The sequence below is a fragment of the Rhipicephalus microplus genome, chromosome 3 (assembly GCF_043290135.1).
Source record: "Rhipicephalus microplus isolate Deutch F79 chromosome 3, USDA_Rmic, whole genome shotgun sequence".
Lineage (NCBI taxonomy): Eukaryota > Metazoa > Arthropoda > Arachnida > Ixodida > Ixodidae > Rhipicephalus > Rhipicephalus microplus.
The window spans coordinates 23,962,394-23,980,582 of NC_134702.1; the positions used below are offsets into that span (position 1 = coordinate 23,962,394).

At 47.0% G+C, this 18,189-nt stretch overlaps 1 protein-coding gene across 1 annotated transcript in view; it reads left to right on the plus strand.

The window, feature by feature from the left end:
• Rph (Rabphilin) overlaps positions 1 to 12,258 on the plus strand; it is a 219,934-nt gene extending 207,676 nt beyond the window's left edge. Inside the window, exons 16-18 of the mRNA XM_075889095.1 lie at positions 844 to 922; positions 2,746 to 2,845; positions 5,171 to 12,258. Of these exons, the coding sequence (XP_075745210.1) occupies positions 844 to 922; positions 2,746 to 2,845; positions 5,171 to 5,295 (304 nt within the window). The 3' untranslated portion in view covers positions 5,296 to 12,258. The remainder of the gene's footprint in view (positions 1 to 843; positions 923 to 2,745; positions 2,846 to 5,170) is intronic.
• Positions 12,259 to 18,189: the final 5,931 nt, after the last annotated feature.

Genomic DNA, 18,189 nt, shown 5'->3' on the forward strand with positions numbered 1-18,189 from the left:
AGCGGTGGTCGTGAAGCCGACTTGGGTTATAACTTTACCGGCTTGATTGCCAATGAGGCGTTCATCCGGGATGTGGTCGACCCTGTATACCTGAGGACACATTTAAAGAGAGGAGACGTAACAGATGATGCCTTACTTCGCGTGTACGGCTATGTAGGCGGTCGCAATGCATATATATATATATATATATATATATATATATATATATATATATATATATATATATATATATATATATATATATATATATATATATATATATATATATATATTTCGTCCGCTTTTCATTCTTATTTTTTATTTTTACATTCCATTGGTTCTAATAACTTCCCCTGTACATTCCTTGGCATTACTGTCTGTTAGATCTCATTATTATTGTGTCAAAACACGGAAAAACGAGCCCTTAGGTATACACTTCTTTTCCTTATTATATATATATATATATATATATATATATATATATATATATATATATATATATATATATATATATATATATATATATATATATATATATATATATATATATCGTACACGACACACAGCAGGTGCTGACGGAGAAATGCAGTCAGTGAAAGAGAAACCTGGAGAAAGAGTTGCAACACTGATTGCAGTACGCCCACTTCGTCGCACAGCGCCACCTGTGCGGGTCCTTCTGTAAGGGATAAGATGGCAATCCAACGCGTGCGAAATAACACCATTGAATCACGCTTTTCTGTTAACTCCAGTAGAAATCAACCTCTCTTGTATAACAGTTATACTTCATTCTCGCTTTATTATGGTTGGAAGGGGTTCTATAATATGACCTCGATTGGAGCTGTCAATATTTCTTCTGCGCCACAGAAACCTGAAACCTGACGCCGGTCATCCGGGCTGGAAAACAACCGCAAAAAAGAAGACTGCCGATCCAGAGTACAACGAGGTGAGGATTATAACTTGCCGACCTTGAATAAAGACCCCTGTTCCCATCCACCTCGGCAATAGCAAAGTCAACGCCTTATGGGGGTAATAACGTGATGACAGCGAGTTTTAGCACACCCACTAAGTGGAAGGTTCTGCACCTTTACAGCTCGGGGCCAAGTGATCATAGCTATTAGGTCACAATTGACGTCAGTGGTAGAAACGTGGTTATTACGTTATGCTTCTCCTCCAGTCACGTGACTCAGAGCCGACGTAGTGCAAATAGACTCTCCCGCCCAAAAGAAACGTCATACGTCAGTGTTGCGAAGTCATTTAATAAGCAGAACGCTTTTCATAACCTCCATCTTTTGCAAGAAGGGCTGTTAGATCATGGACTTTTGGGGGGCGAAGTTGGTACATACTGATGAGAATTACTTAGCGCAAAAAAAGCATACAAAATTCACAAAAGGGAAGCGTTTGTCTCTTGTGTGTCTTTCTTGCATGGTGCGTCTTTATGGATTTACGTAATTATCGTTCAAAACATGAGCCTAAGTCGGTTTCGGACAATAAACCTCATAGATTAACCCAAGCCCGTAGACAAACTATTCTGGGGGAGGGCGGAGGGTCACTTGGTGAAGGCCATGGCTATTGGTCTTGTATATGGTAAAGCATAGGCTGCAGTACTGTGGCACTGCAGTACTGTGCTAGCACTCGCCTACAAAATTTTGACAAGAATGGGTGAGGTAAGGTTCCACCTTACCCTACCTCTATCAAAGTTCGTATAGGGCAGCGAGACAAGGGGGTTGTAGACCTTTCTCCCGGATAGAGGCTTGGATTGACCAATCAGATTTCAAGTAATCCAAGTAATCGCGAAATATTTTTCTCATTCACTAAACGTGCAATCGACGCTATAGGAAAAATGAGCTCCCCAGACAACTCCAGCCTTGTCATTGCGACCTGTCACTCATCTTAACTTACCGAGAAAGTTGACGGATTAAATGCGGTTAATACTGGTTATGATAATAGACGGTGTCTAAGAAGTGTTGCAGCCCGTCGGGATGGAATAGCGGTTTTTGTGCTTCCCCACTGACTACACCGTGGTCAAGGGTTCGGTTACCTGTGTCGACGGCCACTCTCCGATGGTTGTGAAAAGCAACACATCACCCACGCAAATACCCTGCCTCGAGTGTACCGTAATGAACCCCAGGAGGTCAAGATTGTTTCAGATCTTTTCACTGCTGAGCACGTCATATTTCTGTGTGGAAGTTCAGGATCTCAGGTAAATTATTTCATTTACAAAAATATGCCACTTCTTTAACCTTTCACCTTACGAGAAATTAGGTGAGCACACGAGATTAAAGTTCGTAAGTATACCTTGGCAGCATAAAACACAGGACCGTGTTGATTGGTGGAGCATGGGAGAGGCCTTTGCCCTGCAGTGATGATGACGCTATGATGTCATAATATGATGATCATAATAATAATGACTATGCAAAAATACCAGTGAATATGCAAAAAGTTGGGACCACACTGTACAAAAAATAGACAGATGAATATGTCTCAAACATGCCCTGGATGGCGTTTTTGCTAGACAGCACATTCCTTTGCCAAACACAAACTTGAAACAATGGTCAGGTTAGCATAATTGTAGCCCCGTAGCAACAACAACCACATGAATCTCTTGAATCGAAGGTGACAAGAACACTTTAAGACGAACACGAGTCTACGTTTCAACGCTTCTAGGCCTCTTAATATAGGGGACTGCATCCAGAGTCATCTCTTATTTATTCGTTTTGAGGAAGCTCGGCGATCGACGTTCCACTCAAAGTGTTTCGCAACGCGCAGGAGCTCGCCCTGAACCTGCAGTCTAACGGAGATCTCGCCAAGCACTTTCTGCAAGTCACCGCCTGGGACAAAGACAGCGGGAAACCGGACGAATATCTAGGTAAGGTCTCGCAGTTTGATATATACGCCTTGAATACTGAGTGCGCTGATGGGTTGGTGTATTATGGTTGATGTGGCAATGCCAACTTATATTTTGCTGCACCCTAGGAAGATTTCTGCAAACCTGTCACCTCTACGGCGTATTGTTAAAGATAATTATGATTAAACTCAATAAAGCACAAAAAGAAATTGTTAGGCAGGTAACTCAAGACACTAGACCTTTCTAACACAAAAAAGTTTTATGCCAGGGTCCACCATGGCTCCGCTGACGTATTTCAGTCACAAATATGACGTTGTAAAATGCAAATGAATAGATTAAAATATAATGAAAAGTTCTGGACATAAAACCTCGACCTCTCGCTCCGCAGCTCGCGGCTCGAAACCAATCGGCCGCAGAGCATACGCACTTCAGCTAAAAGCAAGGAATTTCTGTGCGCTACGTACCGTTCGCGGTTCACACATTTCGGCGATCTCAGCGCGTTTTCGTCATCACTAGCCAGATGGCGCGAAGACGGTGCGGCGGACACGCTCTGAAGGTCAATGCCCCTCTCGGTGCGATGCGCGCGCGCCTCCGCGGGGCGTGGTCACTCGTGCGCACGCTGCACGATCTCGTGATTGGGGTGCTTCGTACGTCTTGTGCATCCACCGCAAGCTTCCTGATTGATTGATTGATTTATGGGGTTTAACGTCCCAAAACCACGCTACACCGCAAGCTTCCTTTGATGTAACAATGGTCAAAGTGTGCACGAAGGCTCGCTGCAGTGGCCATTTGGGAAAGGAGCACGATTCTCACACACGAAGAAGCAACAACTGTGACAGAGTGTCGAGCTCGTCGTGTGTATAATTGTGAGTTCGGTTCGTGTATTTTTTTGTGTTTGAGCAGCGTGTTCTAAGTGCCGAGCTGTGACAGTTGTTAGCCCACCCTCGATCGTATTGTGTGTGTGTTGATTTCATCCGTTCTTTCTGCCTAAGGTGCGCACTACAACGATAGTTATAGCGCGAGAACAAAACGACGACACAGAGACAAGAAGGACATGAAAGACACGAGTGCTCGTGTCTTTCGTGTCCTTCTTGTCTCTGTGTCGTCGTTTTGTTCTCGCGCTATAACTATCATCATGCCATACCACCTAGCCCAAGCTGCCACACTTCTAAGTTAGATTTCTAGTTATTCGGGCTCTTTTTCGTAGCACTCGTGTCTTTCGTGTCCTTCTTGTCTCTGTGTCGTCGTTTTGTTCTCGCGCTGTAACTATCGTCATGCCATACCAACTAACCCAAGCTGCCACACTTCTAAGCGCGCTACAAGTTTCGAGCTGTTTGCTGTTCCCCGTGTGACATTAAAATAGGTTCATGTAGCATTCAATCCTTCGCTATTACGGCGAAACAAAGAACAATATACACTCAAGTAACTCTGTGACGATACGTTTCAATGTCATGTCATACCTATTCATATGACCGGGGATCAGTCTTGTTTTTAAATATTTTCGCGAGCGCAAGGCTTTTCTCATTAGTGGCTATATGTTGTAAAAATGATAGCTTATTTGGTACACCACTCTGGCAGTGCCTGTGCGCAATAAAGACGTGTCATATTTCATATCTGTCAGACAGCTGTGCGCTTGCTCATTACCTGCTGCGCTGCTTACCGATAATTAATAATTATTGATGGTTGCGTTGCCCTGTTTGTCTGGATTTTGCTATGCTGCTTTGATTGTGATTGTATAGTAGGGTAAAGCGTTTTTGAGGCAGCGTGAAACATTTCCGGTGTTACCGCGTGCGGCAGGAATTCTAGCAAATGCAAGACGATGCAAGCAATCGCAAGTGCAGAGCATATCAGGCGAAGCCACTAAATCGAGTTTTGAAATTTGGCTTAGTATGAAAACTAGAGCGGCGACAGCGTCGTAGTAAATTACCTTGACTCGACGCATCGTGGGCCTTCTGCTCGAATGTGGTTTTAACCATCAATCATCCCTCCATTAGCTGTGCACTCTAAAAAAACATCGAGTAAAAACGGTGTCTTTTTGTCCCACAACAATAATCGTCATCGGGCTCGCGTGTGCTTCCTTTCTTGAAAACTCGGCGCTGGCCACTTTCCTATCGAGAATGCAATGTAACCCTGATAATGGGCGTGTCGATCGTGAGCGGAATGTACTGGGCACGGGGCGATTGCGCAAGGATGGAACGTGATACAGATGACGATTATTGTTGTGGGACAAAACGACACCGTTTTTACTCTTTTTTAGAGTGTAATGCTCAAGTCACCCTTGCACCGGTAGCTACCTGGTGTTATCACTCACTCAATCACTCACGCACTCACTCCTGCCTGGTTCAGGTGGCATCGAGCTGGGCCTGCACTGCAAGCGGGACCAGCTGCAGCACTGGATGGACGTGGCACGCTTTCCCGACCAGCGCTTCGAGCGCTGGCACCCACTGGTCGACGTGCCGCTGGTGCCTTGACGAGCACAGCGGCCTCGCTCCTGCCTCTACGCCCTGCGACAGCTCGCCTGCTCCATGGCGTCAGGCCACACTTCAACCAAGCCATCTCACATCGATCGAAACACCTTTGCGGTGAAGTCGCCACGACGTCATCCCGCTGCACAGAATTCCGTGCCGCGGCGCTGATCTTGTGGGGAGGCACACCATCCTTCTCAGGAGGGCAGACGCACTAACAGCCGTGCCACATGCAACTCTTTATCGCCTTCGAATTCTATAGCTGTTGAGCTTGCCCGGGCAGTTGGACGTGTGGCATTAACACGACACAGAACTGTGCATAAGGTTGTGGCCCCTTATCGTGTGCAACGACGCTACGCCTTGTTTATCGAATGTCTGAAAGTGTCTTGCAGATTCTATGAGTATACTCAGTATACTTTAAGTCACTCTCCTTTGTACAATGGGTCACCATCGATCGTTCGTAAGGTTCGCTAGAAGTCAGATCTTTTACGGAAGAAAGGAAAGAAAACAACACAGCACTGTTTCATGCTTTGATAAACCTAATATAGCTCCTTTTGCTGTTTTCTTTAACTTAATGATGCTCTGTTCTCCATTTATAGTGAATGCTTGCGTACCTTCACGCTGTATGAGCTTGACTTTCATCACTGTCATTGCCCCTTTGTCTACGTTATCGATCGCGCATTGTTGAGAGACTGACGAATCGACAGCTTTCGCTCGTCGTCCTCCCTTTCCTGATCACCTTCTCACCATCGCTGAATCTGTTCTATATACCACTAGCCCCGAAAACATCTCAATGGTGGTCATACTACGTCTCGGTCGGCTTGGATTCTGTTTCAACTAGAGAGAAACAGAGCAAGCTCGGCGATGGGAGCCATCGGTGTGTTGCTGACCGCGGCGAGTGTTGCTGCGTCAAACAGAACGGAATAACCACGTGTCTCACCTCGTTTCCGGGTCATCGGGGCAGGATGCGATAAAGGAGGAGGATGATTGTAGGAGGAAGGACACGGAGGGAGACGTTTCGGGAAAGTCGGGCAGGATGCGATAAAGGAGGAGGAGGAGGAGGATTGTAGGAGGAAGGACAGGGAGGGAGACCAATAGCGTGCTAAATGTTGTGAAGTGAAAGTTATCTGAGTCACAGAGTTTTCTAGGAATCACACGTCGGAATATCGATGGCTACGAGAAACCCTTTTCAAACTACTTCATGCTCCGAGCATCTATCTTTTCATGGAGGGAAGCAGACGAGCCGTGGAAGGGAGAAGGGGGGGGGGGGGTGTTACGGTTACTGAATAACGTTTCACCCCCAGCTGTTGATAAATCTTATATGCCGCCAATAATTTTTGTTGTGTGTGTGTCATTGCTAGCCACTACCAGCATATGCTGGAGGAAACTAATACGGATAAAGAATGCTACTTGGAACTTTCGTATAGATTTAGTTTTCTTTGAGCTGTGAAAAAACTAGTAGCGCTTTACAGCTGGTAATGGCGAATGCAAGATTTAGTAGAACCGCCACCGTTGCGGTCTAATGGTGCTCGCCTGCCAACCCGAAGCGCGCGGTGTCGAAACCCGGCCACCTTTCGATGGAGGCAGAACACTAGAACCCGTGTGCTTAGATTTAGGCACGCATGAATGAACCCAATGACGTCTAAATTTTCGGTGTGCAGCGCTATGGCGCCCCTCATAACAGTATCATTATTTTCAGAACGTAAACCTCCAACAGCCGTTACCAGCAATCAGCGCAACCTCTAAACTTTTAACCAGTCACTCTGTCCAGATAGTTAAGATGCGTGAATGTGGCTAGTGAGCAGTCTTTTTTTTTTCGTCGATTTCACACGCTGTACTAGGCTTCCGAAGCGTACTATTCCATACACGCCCAGACAACCCCAATTCCATTGTCGAGAACCGACGCTGCAAGGGGCCTTCACTCGTTCGCTAACACAATGTCGGAAACTTGACTGAGTGACCCCAGTGTCGGGAACCGCCGCCTACACAAATTGGACCCATCGAGAAAGCTTCAAGTTCTATCGGACCTATCCCGCCAAGATGCAACTTTACTGTGCCGCCTGTGGTTAGGAGTAGCTTTTACGAAGGCGTACTCCTTTCGCATAGGAATGGCGGATAACTCCCGATGTGAATCGTGCGACACTGACGAGACAATAGAACATCTACTGTGTTCATGTGAACGTTTTGCGAGCGAACGCAACTTTGCTGCGCGAAACGTTAGAGACACTAGACAGTAGACCGTTTTCCGAATAGAAGATTCTTGGTTCATGGCTCTACGCGTCGCAGGCCAGCAAAGCGACGCGGGCATTGCGAAGTTTTCTAAAGACGAGCGGACTACGCGACCGCTTATAAGCGTGCAATGGACAAGGTCACATCTACACACACGTTGCCCTTCACTTCTCCCTCTCGGCTCCTTTAATCCCCTCATTCCTTCCCCCAGTGCAGGGTAGCAAACCGGACGTGCGTCTGGGGACGTGCGTCTGGTTGAGTGTGAGTTGCAGTAGTGTTTCTGTATATGCTCCCTACGGCAGCACAGTTGCGCATTGCTCCGCCACTATTTTAAACGGCTGTGTGGTGAAGCCACGCACTCGTGGCGCGCGCAGGAAAACAAACACGACGCGATGTTCCAGTGCGGGCGACGTGCCGCAGACTTATTCGCACGCGCTGAGAAAGATTACGCTTTTGCAGTGGAGCTCTATACTGCTATGGGTTCTAACAAATGACGTCTACAAACGAAGCGACGCGATGAACAACAATTTTAGAAACGGTGGGTATAGATTCCACCTTCACAGCTTTCAGATGCATCCTACGATGGAACAGCACAAAAGTTTGCTTTTCTGAGCAGTAATTCGCCAAATCGGTAAATGCCTTTCTGCAGCCCACGACCTTTCCTCCCCTGGCTGGAAGGGAAGGAATAGAAGCCTTGAGTGGCGTTTGAAGGAAATTCGCGTACGTATGGTCGACAATCACAGTACATATTGGCCGCCGATGCCAGCTGAATGGCAGCCGTCGACAAAATATCATTGGGCGTGCGATTACGCAGGTGACCGCTGACAAACTTTCATTAGTGATTAACCGTCACTCGCAACTGCTTCACTGCTAGAAAATGTGGCGCAGAAATTTCGCTTCAGATTTATTTCAGATGTCCACGTGAACCGACCGCGCACTTTGCGCAGTACATATTTTAATAATCGAGATAACCTTGTACGTCTTTTGGAACACGATAAGAGACCGTTGTTTGCCGACGGCACGAGTGCTGCCGACACTCGGTTTGCATCATATAATGCACGAAATAGGAATTAAAGCATGCCTAGCTGCATTAGAATGGTGCCCAATGAATTAATTGATAAAACTAAGAACTTGAATTAGAGAAAATCAACGAGAATAAGATAATTAAGAAAACAGTGCAGGTCAGTTTAGTGGATAAGGTAAGCCAAAGTTAAGTAAGGACCAATCAAGCACGAAATATGTGAACTAAGAACGTAACGAACGTCACAGCGAATCTTCATGGGGATGCATGCTGGCTTTCAAAGTCAAGTGATCCTATAGCATGCAATAAGGCACCCCGTCAATTGAAATTTTTAATTCATGCTGAGGAGAGAGAGAAACGCAGCAGCTTTTCAATGTAATTTTATTTGCAGAATGGTAGAAATAGCGTAAATGACAAATGGCTGCCGGCAGTAGGTGCACTACGCCCAGTGCTACTTTGCGCACAACAGTAAGTACGACGTACTTTTGAACACTTCGCCAATGTAAGAGACCGATAAACAAAGCGCACACGCTGAAACGCTATACGACTGATGGCGGTCACGATGGGGCTGACTGAAATTAGTCGGAGCTGATATAGAACGCTCGGGCGCCGCACCATCGTGCACTAAGGTGGCTTCGCAGCGTAAAACTGGACATTTGGCGTCATCTTGCACCACGTGACGGCGTTCGCCGAATAGCGGCGCGAGCGGCTCAAGGAAACGCTATGCGCAACTCTGCTACTAAAGGTACAGCATATAGAGTTACCACTAGAGCCCTATATGGCTGACCAGCTGTCATTGGCCACGATTATCCCTTGTGCTATCCAAGGCCAGTGATCGCCGCGGATAAGCTCGTGATTTCTTGAATGTAATCTGCGTCATGATTTACAGAAAGAAACATCACGCTGATTGTTGCGTCAGCGTCTATATTGGTTCGAACATATTATTCATTCGGCAATCTGCTAGCGAAGTAGACCACTGTCCGAGTAATCTGAGAAAACTTGAGTGGTGTGCGTCATTGTGCTGACGACAGCGCACAACCAACCACAAAAGTTTACGAACCACGCGAGCACGTGCCAAACCGCCTGCGTTGCCACGTTGGGGCGCGCCATCTACCGTCCACCGCAGCGCTAAACCAGAAAAGTGGTCTTCTTGTTATTCACTATATATCAATCTTTTATACTTCCGCGCACAACATTCTTAGTTCGTTGTTTTCACGCCAAGCGCTTATTCCGTGTTACGAGCGTGACGCTGATACTTTGATAGTGGAATCTAAGCTTTGACGGCGTGACGATAGGTGTAGCGCGAGAACAGAACGACGACAAAAAGACAAGAAGGACACTTTGTCTCTTTTTCATCGTTCTGTTCTCGTGCTATAACTATCGTCATGTTATACCAACTATCCCAAGCTGCCACACTTCTAAATTTGACGGCGTGCTTCGAATGGTAATACGTTGGTACATATCAATCTGTGAGGATTGCAACTGATAACATTTTCTGATAGACTGCTTTATAAAAACAGACGCACGTAGCCGCGGCTGCCCAAAAGCGCGCCGCGTTAAGAAGTGAAAAGCGGAAAATCTACTTGCCCAATGAAAAAAAAAATAGTCATGCCATCGATTAAAGGATCGATGCCACTTGGGCGTAGCGCTGCTGTCGGTCACCGCTTCCGTAGCAGAAATGTCGCGAAGAGGCCGTTGGCCATGCGCTCACGTGGTCCGTAAGCTTTTATGGTTGACTGTACATTCAGCGCCTGTCGAATAGCTTTTTCACGACGTCAGTGCCAAAAATCTCAGCATGCTGGCTAGGATGAGGTCTGCGCCACACATTCACCGTGGAAGGACGCGGCCTTCAGTGCCAAGAATTCGGAGTTAGTTTTGAATTGTCTACTAACCTGTTTGCCATGCCAGCACCTCCTATAGAAATAAGGGAGGCATTGACCATGCAGTCTGTGCGTCCGTTATGTCTTGTCTCGCAGGACTGTCACACGCGATCAACTGATTTCGCGCCGTTTTGGGTGTTGTCGACTGCGCAAGTGGAAATAGTAGCACGTAGTCGAAAAGCGCAACAGCTCCATCAGCTCAACGCTTAGTGGTTTGTTCCCGTGTCTTGGAAAGAAATAAGGGATGAAGAAAAAACAGCACTTGTAAGAAGCCCAGTTGATTGATTGATATGTGGGGTTTAACATCCCAAAACCACCATATGATTATGAGAGACGTTGTAGTGGAGGGCTCCAAAAATTTCGACCACCTGAGGTTCTTTAACGTGCACCCAAATCTGAGCACACGGGCCTACAACATATCCGCCTCCTTTGGAAATGCAGCCGCCGCAGCCGGGATTCGATCCCGCGTCCCGCGGGTCAGCAGCTGAGCACCTTAGCCACTAGACCACCGCGGCGGGGCTGTAAAAAGCTTAGTAAACGCTAAAAAAAAGCCTATTTTCTTTTAACTGGAATTGGTTTAGGGGTACTCTAAAGCGAGAAATTTTTCAACTTCTAGACCAGACAAGACCAATCACTTTGGAATAGTCATGCGGGATGAAGCATTTGAGGACGAAAGCTTCCTACCCAGTGATACATACGAGTATTTTTACCACTTCTGAAGAAACAATGCGTTTTAGAAAGTGACAAAGCAATGAGGTTCAGCAGCATCCTTGCCGACTGCAGATTCTTCTACTATATTGACCGTGCGTTTAGAGCGAGCATAAGCTACACGCTCTTGACGTGGCTAGCACATAGACTACCGTTATGATTACGTCACAGATAATGGCGAACAAGCACTGGTGACGAGCTTGCGATAGAGACTTAGGCCGTATTCCAGGATCACCACTTCCGGCTATTCTCGCATTTTCTCGAGATTTCGCGAAGGTGGCACAGCTAGGGTGAACATACCCATACAGATTTTTACAGTGTTTACTAAAGAGAACTGCCACGCTGGGATTCTTCAGTGACCACAGGAACTATGGGTTGCTTTCAAGGTATAGTGATTGTGCAGCCGCGAGTGATAGTTTCGGAATACGGCCACAGACCGGAAGCTATCGTGGTTCTTACTTACACCACAACCAGATGCCCCCGTTTAAAGATGGCAGCTCCACTACAAACGATGGAAATTTCGGTCCATACTCAGCCATGGAAAATTTCGCCAGGCCCAAGCAGGTATACTGCAGTAGATGTAGAAATTTTCTACTTCTCGCCAACTACACATTACTCTTAGTTGTGCGTAGAAGGCGAGCAAAAGTAAAAGATGGACAATCTCGCGTTTATACTGGTGAAAGGCGTTTATATCTTGTCGCAGGGACGTAACCATTTGTTCAAGTATATACAAAGTCTATAGTCGAAACCAGCCTATTTACACCTCTTATAAGCTCTCAAATACCGAACGCTGTGACACAGGACGGGCGCACCAAGCTCCAAAAAGTGTCCTTTGTGGCGCGAGTGGCAGTCTGTGTGAAATGCTGAAATGTTTGTTGTGTAACGCGCAAGCGACGGTGTAGTAAGTCTTGCCTTCGTGCGAAGGCTTTGACGCCCGTACATGAATGAACAACGTGATTTGTCTTTCCCCCCTTCCTTCCCTGTAATTCAAGCTGTCTATGCACGCAAACTGCGAACGTGTGCCAAAGACTGCATTGCCGTATCAATTCACGACTACCACAATTTTGTGTACTGCCACGTCTCAAAGCATTGTAACGTTATACAGAATAAAGGCTGCTCTCTACAGTCCCACTACGCCCTTTATTGCAAACAACATATGCAACCTGAGTCAGCTTTAATATATGACATTTATAATGAGCTGCAATACGATAAAAATTGTGTCCCGCCGTCAGTGTGAGGTACAAGCGTCCTCTGGCGTCGCCAAATTGCCAGTGCAACCTTGTATCCAAGAGCACGAGCATGTGCTCTTTGTGATTGGCTGATTTCACCAATGAGTCACGTGGCAAGGCTTCACGTGTCATTACAGGATGATTTTTCGGGCTAATGCTGACGCCAACGGTCAATCTCGAGTTTTGCGAGAGAGTTAAGGCGTTTTCAGGCTTAACGAGTACTGTAGGCTCAAACAGACCACGAAGCAGCAGAGTGAACAAGGAAAGCTGATGCCTTGATCCCCATACTGAGAGAAAAAAATCACAGCATATCCACGAAGTGAACGCCGTGGGCGAAGCTCCGGGGGATCATTAGCACCCCCGTACATTGCCCACTTGATCATGCGAAGATGTGACAACACGTGCGTACAGTCTATGCAAAGTTTATTATACACAATGCGCATATGGTGTTAAGATGCCCACATGGACATTCATAAGGATATCCATATCCATATGAATATGCATATCTACATGAATAACCATATGGACATTCATATGGATATCCATAAGGACCTTGCAATGACGCCGTCACTGCAGCTACGTGAGTGTTGGACGTTTCCCTTTTGAGATTTGCCAGACTTCTGAGGAGACTTTTGAAGCTCGAACTTGGCAGGTTTTCTTCATGAATATTCAGCCCATATGCGTGATAGCACTTGGTGATATTTGATCAAAGAATAGATAGGGAGAAAAGTTCGCTGCATCTGCGAATAATCATGGCCGGCCAAAGAAAAGGCACGACGCGCGGTGCGTGTCACCCTGGTCGGGTAGTGGCGTTCAATGGCTTGCCGGGAGTATACAGGCAGCCGTAGTCCAAGTTCGCCGTTTCGCTAGCTTCACATATACCAAACTTGGTGTTACGTGGACGACGAACACAAGCGCCAGGCGCAAACATGATAATCACGGCATGGAAGTCGTATACGGTATAATTTACATGCCTACCGTTGCTGGGGCTAGTACTGCAAACGTTAGTGGTGCCGTCTTTACGTGACTATGAACAACATACTTGCATCTTATTCCTAAACGTGAGTGCGCATACTAATTCCACTTGTGTTTACTATGTACTACATCTATGCGCCCCGTAACGTTGTGCTGATTTCAAAGTGACATATCAACCTTTCCCATTCGTGCTTCGCATATAATCGATTCCCACTGTATGTGGGATCGGCCGATTTTTTATTCCTAGGTTGTCGTCAATTATGTTTTCGTACATATTCCACCATGCAAGCGGAGATGATAGCGTGTAGGCGAAAAGCGCGATATCTTGACAGACTCAATGTGGAGCGCTAATGTTGCGCCCCCTCTTTAATGAAGAGATAAGTGGCGGGGTGGGGCCAAACTTGAAGGAAAGGTAATGAAGGCTTGACAGAAACATCTATTCCGTCTTTAAAATCAGAGCGATTGAGCGGGGCCTTTCAAAGCGGGAAAATGAGCGCATCTCAGCTTCCGCAGCATGATCTTTGCTGCGGTCAGCCATTTTTTTTTAATAGTTTTCCGGACACCTCCAAATTCCAATTTCTCTGCAGTCTGTGCCAAGCTGTCACCAATTCGCATATTACGTCAGCCTTTAGAGCTTCCAGTAAAACTTTTTCGTTACAGTAGACACTTCTTTGTCAAACTTCAACCGAAGTCATACACTTCGCATTGTCCTCCTCCAAAAAAGCCTATCGTCAGTCTCTCTTTTGCTTTGACCAGAGAACAGAGTTTCTCCGACAAGCTCCTAAGAATGAATGTTCTTTAGCTGCCGTTGTCTAACATAATCCGGCAACAGCATGACTGGATTCAACCTTCCGCAAGTGTCATTGCAGTCTGCAGAAAAATACTTGATGAAATATTCATATATTGGTGGGTATAATATTGCTCTTGCAATTTTCACTTGCACCTCGTACGGCTGCTGTACAATTCCCTGTCTGTTTTCTTCGGCACGTACGTTTTTTTGACATATCACGTGACGCGCACGTGACCTTGAGGACGCATGACGTGATATGCGTATGCGTCGTCTGATCGACGACTCTGACGCTGAAGGCAGGGTAAGTATTTTGCTTGCGAAGGCTACACGACGCGAATTGAAAGCGTTTTAAGCTCGCATTTCCAAATCAAGACATAGCGCTGCTTCGAAATATTGGTTATATCAGCTCATAATGAAGCATAATAAAAGGTATTGTGTCATAATGGCCTGTGTTGGGCCCGCTTTGATTTCCATCTTCTAAATTTAATTTTGTACGCGGCCCGCTGACCAGCTCTTCCGGCTATCTTTGTAATATCTAAATTATACTTATGCGTACTGTCCCTCCTTCTTGGACCAAGTTAGTTTTCATTATACTCAAATAAAAAAAATTGGTTCCAAATCTGCATGCTACACCATGTAGTCGAAAGACGATAGTCTTGCGTCTAGAGAGAGTGAACAAAACATTTACTTGATTCTCTGCGCAAAAAAATCGGTGAAGGGTATTCTGGAGGCGCTGCGTTAGAGTGCCTCGAGCGTGTAGCGGAGGCGAACGAGCGCATCGAGGCACGTTGGACACAAGCGCCATCTGGCAGTTATCTTCGAAAACGAAGGTGTGCAGGCCACGGAGGAAGATGCGCGCCAGTCTCGGAGGCGATAAGGTGTAGAACGCAAAGCGACGGGCAGGTGCCACCACCGTGACCTTGTAGCAAAGCGTTGGAGACACCTTTTTGAGCATGGCGTTGCACTGTCAGCGCAGCGTGATAAACGCAACATTGCTTAGAGTTACACGTGTGTGCCTTTCTAGTATAAAGACAGGCATACAAAACTTCGAAGTGTTCATATAGCATCTCAGGTATGCGCATTAATTGCTTTTTAACTGACAATCGCACATCTATAAACGCTAAACCTTGAGCAACATTGCTGGGCGCTGCGAATGGGGTTAGCCGTTTGGAGCCGTTTGAGTCATTGTTAGGGCGGACAAACAGACAAATGTATAGACAGACAGACAGACAGACAGACAGACAGACCAAAAATTTTTCCGTCTAAGGTCCTTAAGAAAGACTATTGTCTTTTAAAAAAAAACGGGATAAAAAACACCAGGCCTGCGCGAAAGGCGCAGCACAGTCACAGCGAAAGCTAAAGAGTGGCCTTTCAGAGCTTTTTCTAAACACTCATTGGGTAACTACTGCAAGAACACTTGCTTGATATACACTTGGTAATTATTAATAAATTTATTTGGGCAGTAGGCAGGCATTCGCTATGCTAATTTTCGTCATTCTTTTAAGAAGCGTGGTATCCGTTCAATCCTTGCAAGGAATTTCGTGCCAATTGTTCATGCAGTCACTGAAGATGATGAGGAATTATGGCTGAAGTGGGGTAAGCGCCACAGTTAATAGGGCAACAAGAACGAGCTTTTGTGATGAGTAGGAGAATCGGACGGCCCACTCGTTACGCTATTCACATCGCGCGATGACTGATTGTATTTTCGTTGTTTTAAATTGCTTTATATGTCGTATTAAAGCAATTTCTTTCGAGACATGAAGCCTACATAAGGCACAAGGACAGGTTACAAGCACCGGCGTAACTCAGGGGTAGAATACTTGACTGGCACCCAGCAAACCCGAGCTCGAGCACAACTGTTTCATTGGCGCTAGGTTTTTTTTTCTAATTTCACACGATATGGTGACGGACACCAGCGGCGGCGGACAACTGCGCGTGACCCGAGTTGTGATCTCATAACAGTTTTCTCTGTAAGAAATGAATACATAGGTTGAGTGACAAGGTAGAATAACATGACTTCCTAAGAATGTGAAGTACAGGTGTGAGTTTGGAACACGAGATCAAATCCATGCATACTATCAGTGTTGTTCAGGTACGTGCAAGAGGAGGATGTTACGCTGTATAGCTGCTAACAAAGAAGCATACGACGTGTGTCTTAAGGTGTTTTCAAAATAAAAGAAATCATGTGATAAAGAGTACGAAATTGCGTTAGAAATGTTAAGCAATGTCCAGCCCCACCGAGTCTTATCACAGAGTTGATGGTAGCTAAATTTAATGTTCACATTAAAGACGATGCTAGCAAATGCATCCATCAACAACCAGGGAATGTCGGTGTCAGTATGAACGATCGACAACGGAACGCATTTCAGTAATATAAGCTTCTAGTTAGATTTGTGGCCATGTCGCCCAGTTGACGCCTTGGGAGAAAATTCCGGATCACTAGTGGGACTCCTTCGACCTTTCGGGCGCTCGGCGCTTCCATATTTGGTCTTACGATCTGTCGGCCGCTCAAGAGTACGTCTCATGTGTTCCATGGTGTTCCTGGCGGAAGATGAACCGAGATTGGCCTCTTTGACCTGTTCGACCATGGTAGTTCGGGGAAGAACCCGTATCACCAGCAGCGACAGGAACAGGAGAAAGGCGGCAAAGGCGAATATCATGTACTCTCGACCATGAAGGTGCAGTTCAAACGTGACGGACGAGAACAAGGCTCCAACGCGTCCGCTAGCGAACACCCAGCACACCGCGCTGCTCCTGACGGCCGATGGGAAGAGCTCCATGACGAACACCAAAACGTGAACGATCACGGCCAGAGACACGCCCCTAGAGAGCACGATGAGAACGTTCGTGATCGCGGTGAGCCCAGTGCCGGCGGCGACACTCAGCAGGCAATCGATTACGGCTGTCATCACCAGAAACGTGTTCATCATCGTCACTAGGGCGATACCGGAAACCAGGGCCTGCATCACCCCGCAAGAGAAAAGCGTGGCTACGACAACGCCGTAAGGCATCCAAACCTCGTGGATCGGCGCCGTCGCGAACACGGCCACATAGTACGAGAACGTTATCGAGAAATAGGCGACAAACATGGCGAACACCCGCCGTCGCAGGGAGTGAGAGTCCAGAATATCTCCCTCGGTGGCTATCGGGGAACTTGTCCTCGCCTCGGCCTGTTCTCGGAGCCTGTGCATCAGAGCAGCCGTGTCTGGAAGGGGGAAGTCGTTAATATTAGCAGCCTGGATCATCACAGCCTCGGCCTCGTGTAATCGTCCTTTCGCAACGAGCCAACGAGGTGATTCGGGTGCCATGAGAGACACGGGGAGGAGTAGGAGCGTAGGCGCGAGAAAGACGAGCTGCTTGAGTGACCAGGACATGGTCAAGCGCCTCATTAGGATTTCCCACAGTTCAGCCAGCAAGATGCCCACCATTTGCCACAGGATGACTTGCTGTGGTCTGTGAGCGTGCGCCGTTACTTCAAACGGGATCACGGTGCTGAAGACTTCGTTCACGGCCACGAAGCCTCCGGCAAGGAAGCGTGCCGCGGCGTAAAGGTAATAGGTGTTCGCCAGAAAATTGCAGACCGTGGTGGTCGACAACGCTGCAGCGGACGCCAAGAGACACCTCCTTCGACTTAGCGAGTCCGCGTATATTCCAGATATAACGAGAATCGGGACGGCGCCCGCATATTGCAGGGCTACGACAGCGATCCTCAATAGGCGTCGATGACAGACCAAGTTCCAAGGGGTCACCGCTGTAGAATCGGCCACTGAGTCATCGTACTCCCACTCTTGGCAGAACTTCTCTCGCGTGTCGTTGGCGGCTTCTGGGCCAGTGTTCAGGCAGTCATTATACCACCAGTCCGGCTGTTCTCGCATGCCGCTGTCCACCCGTTGCCTGTTTGGAAGGTTGAGGTCAACCGGAGGCATGCAGCGCTCGTAGACACGGCATTGGCTAAGCCTTCCGTCGGCTTCTAGCGGTATGGCTATGTTCTTCCATTCGGCTAGAGAAATGTTTAGGCCCCTGGGCCGCTTGCACCAATGGTCCACGTCACCGAAGACGTGAGTTGCA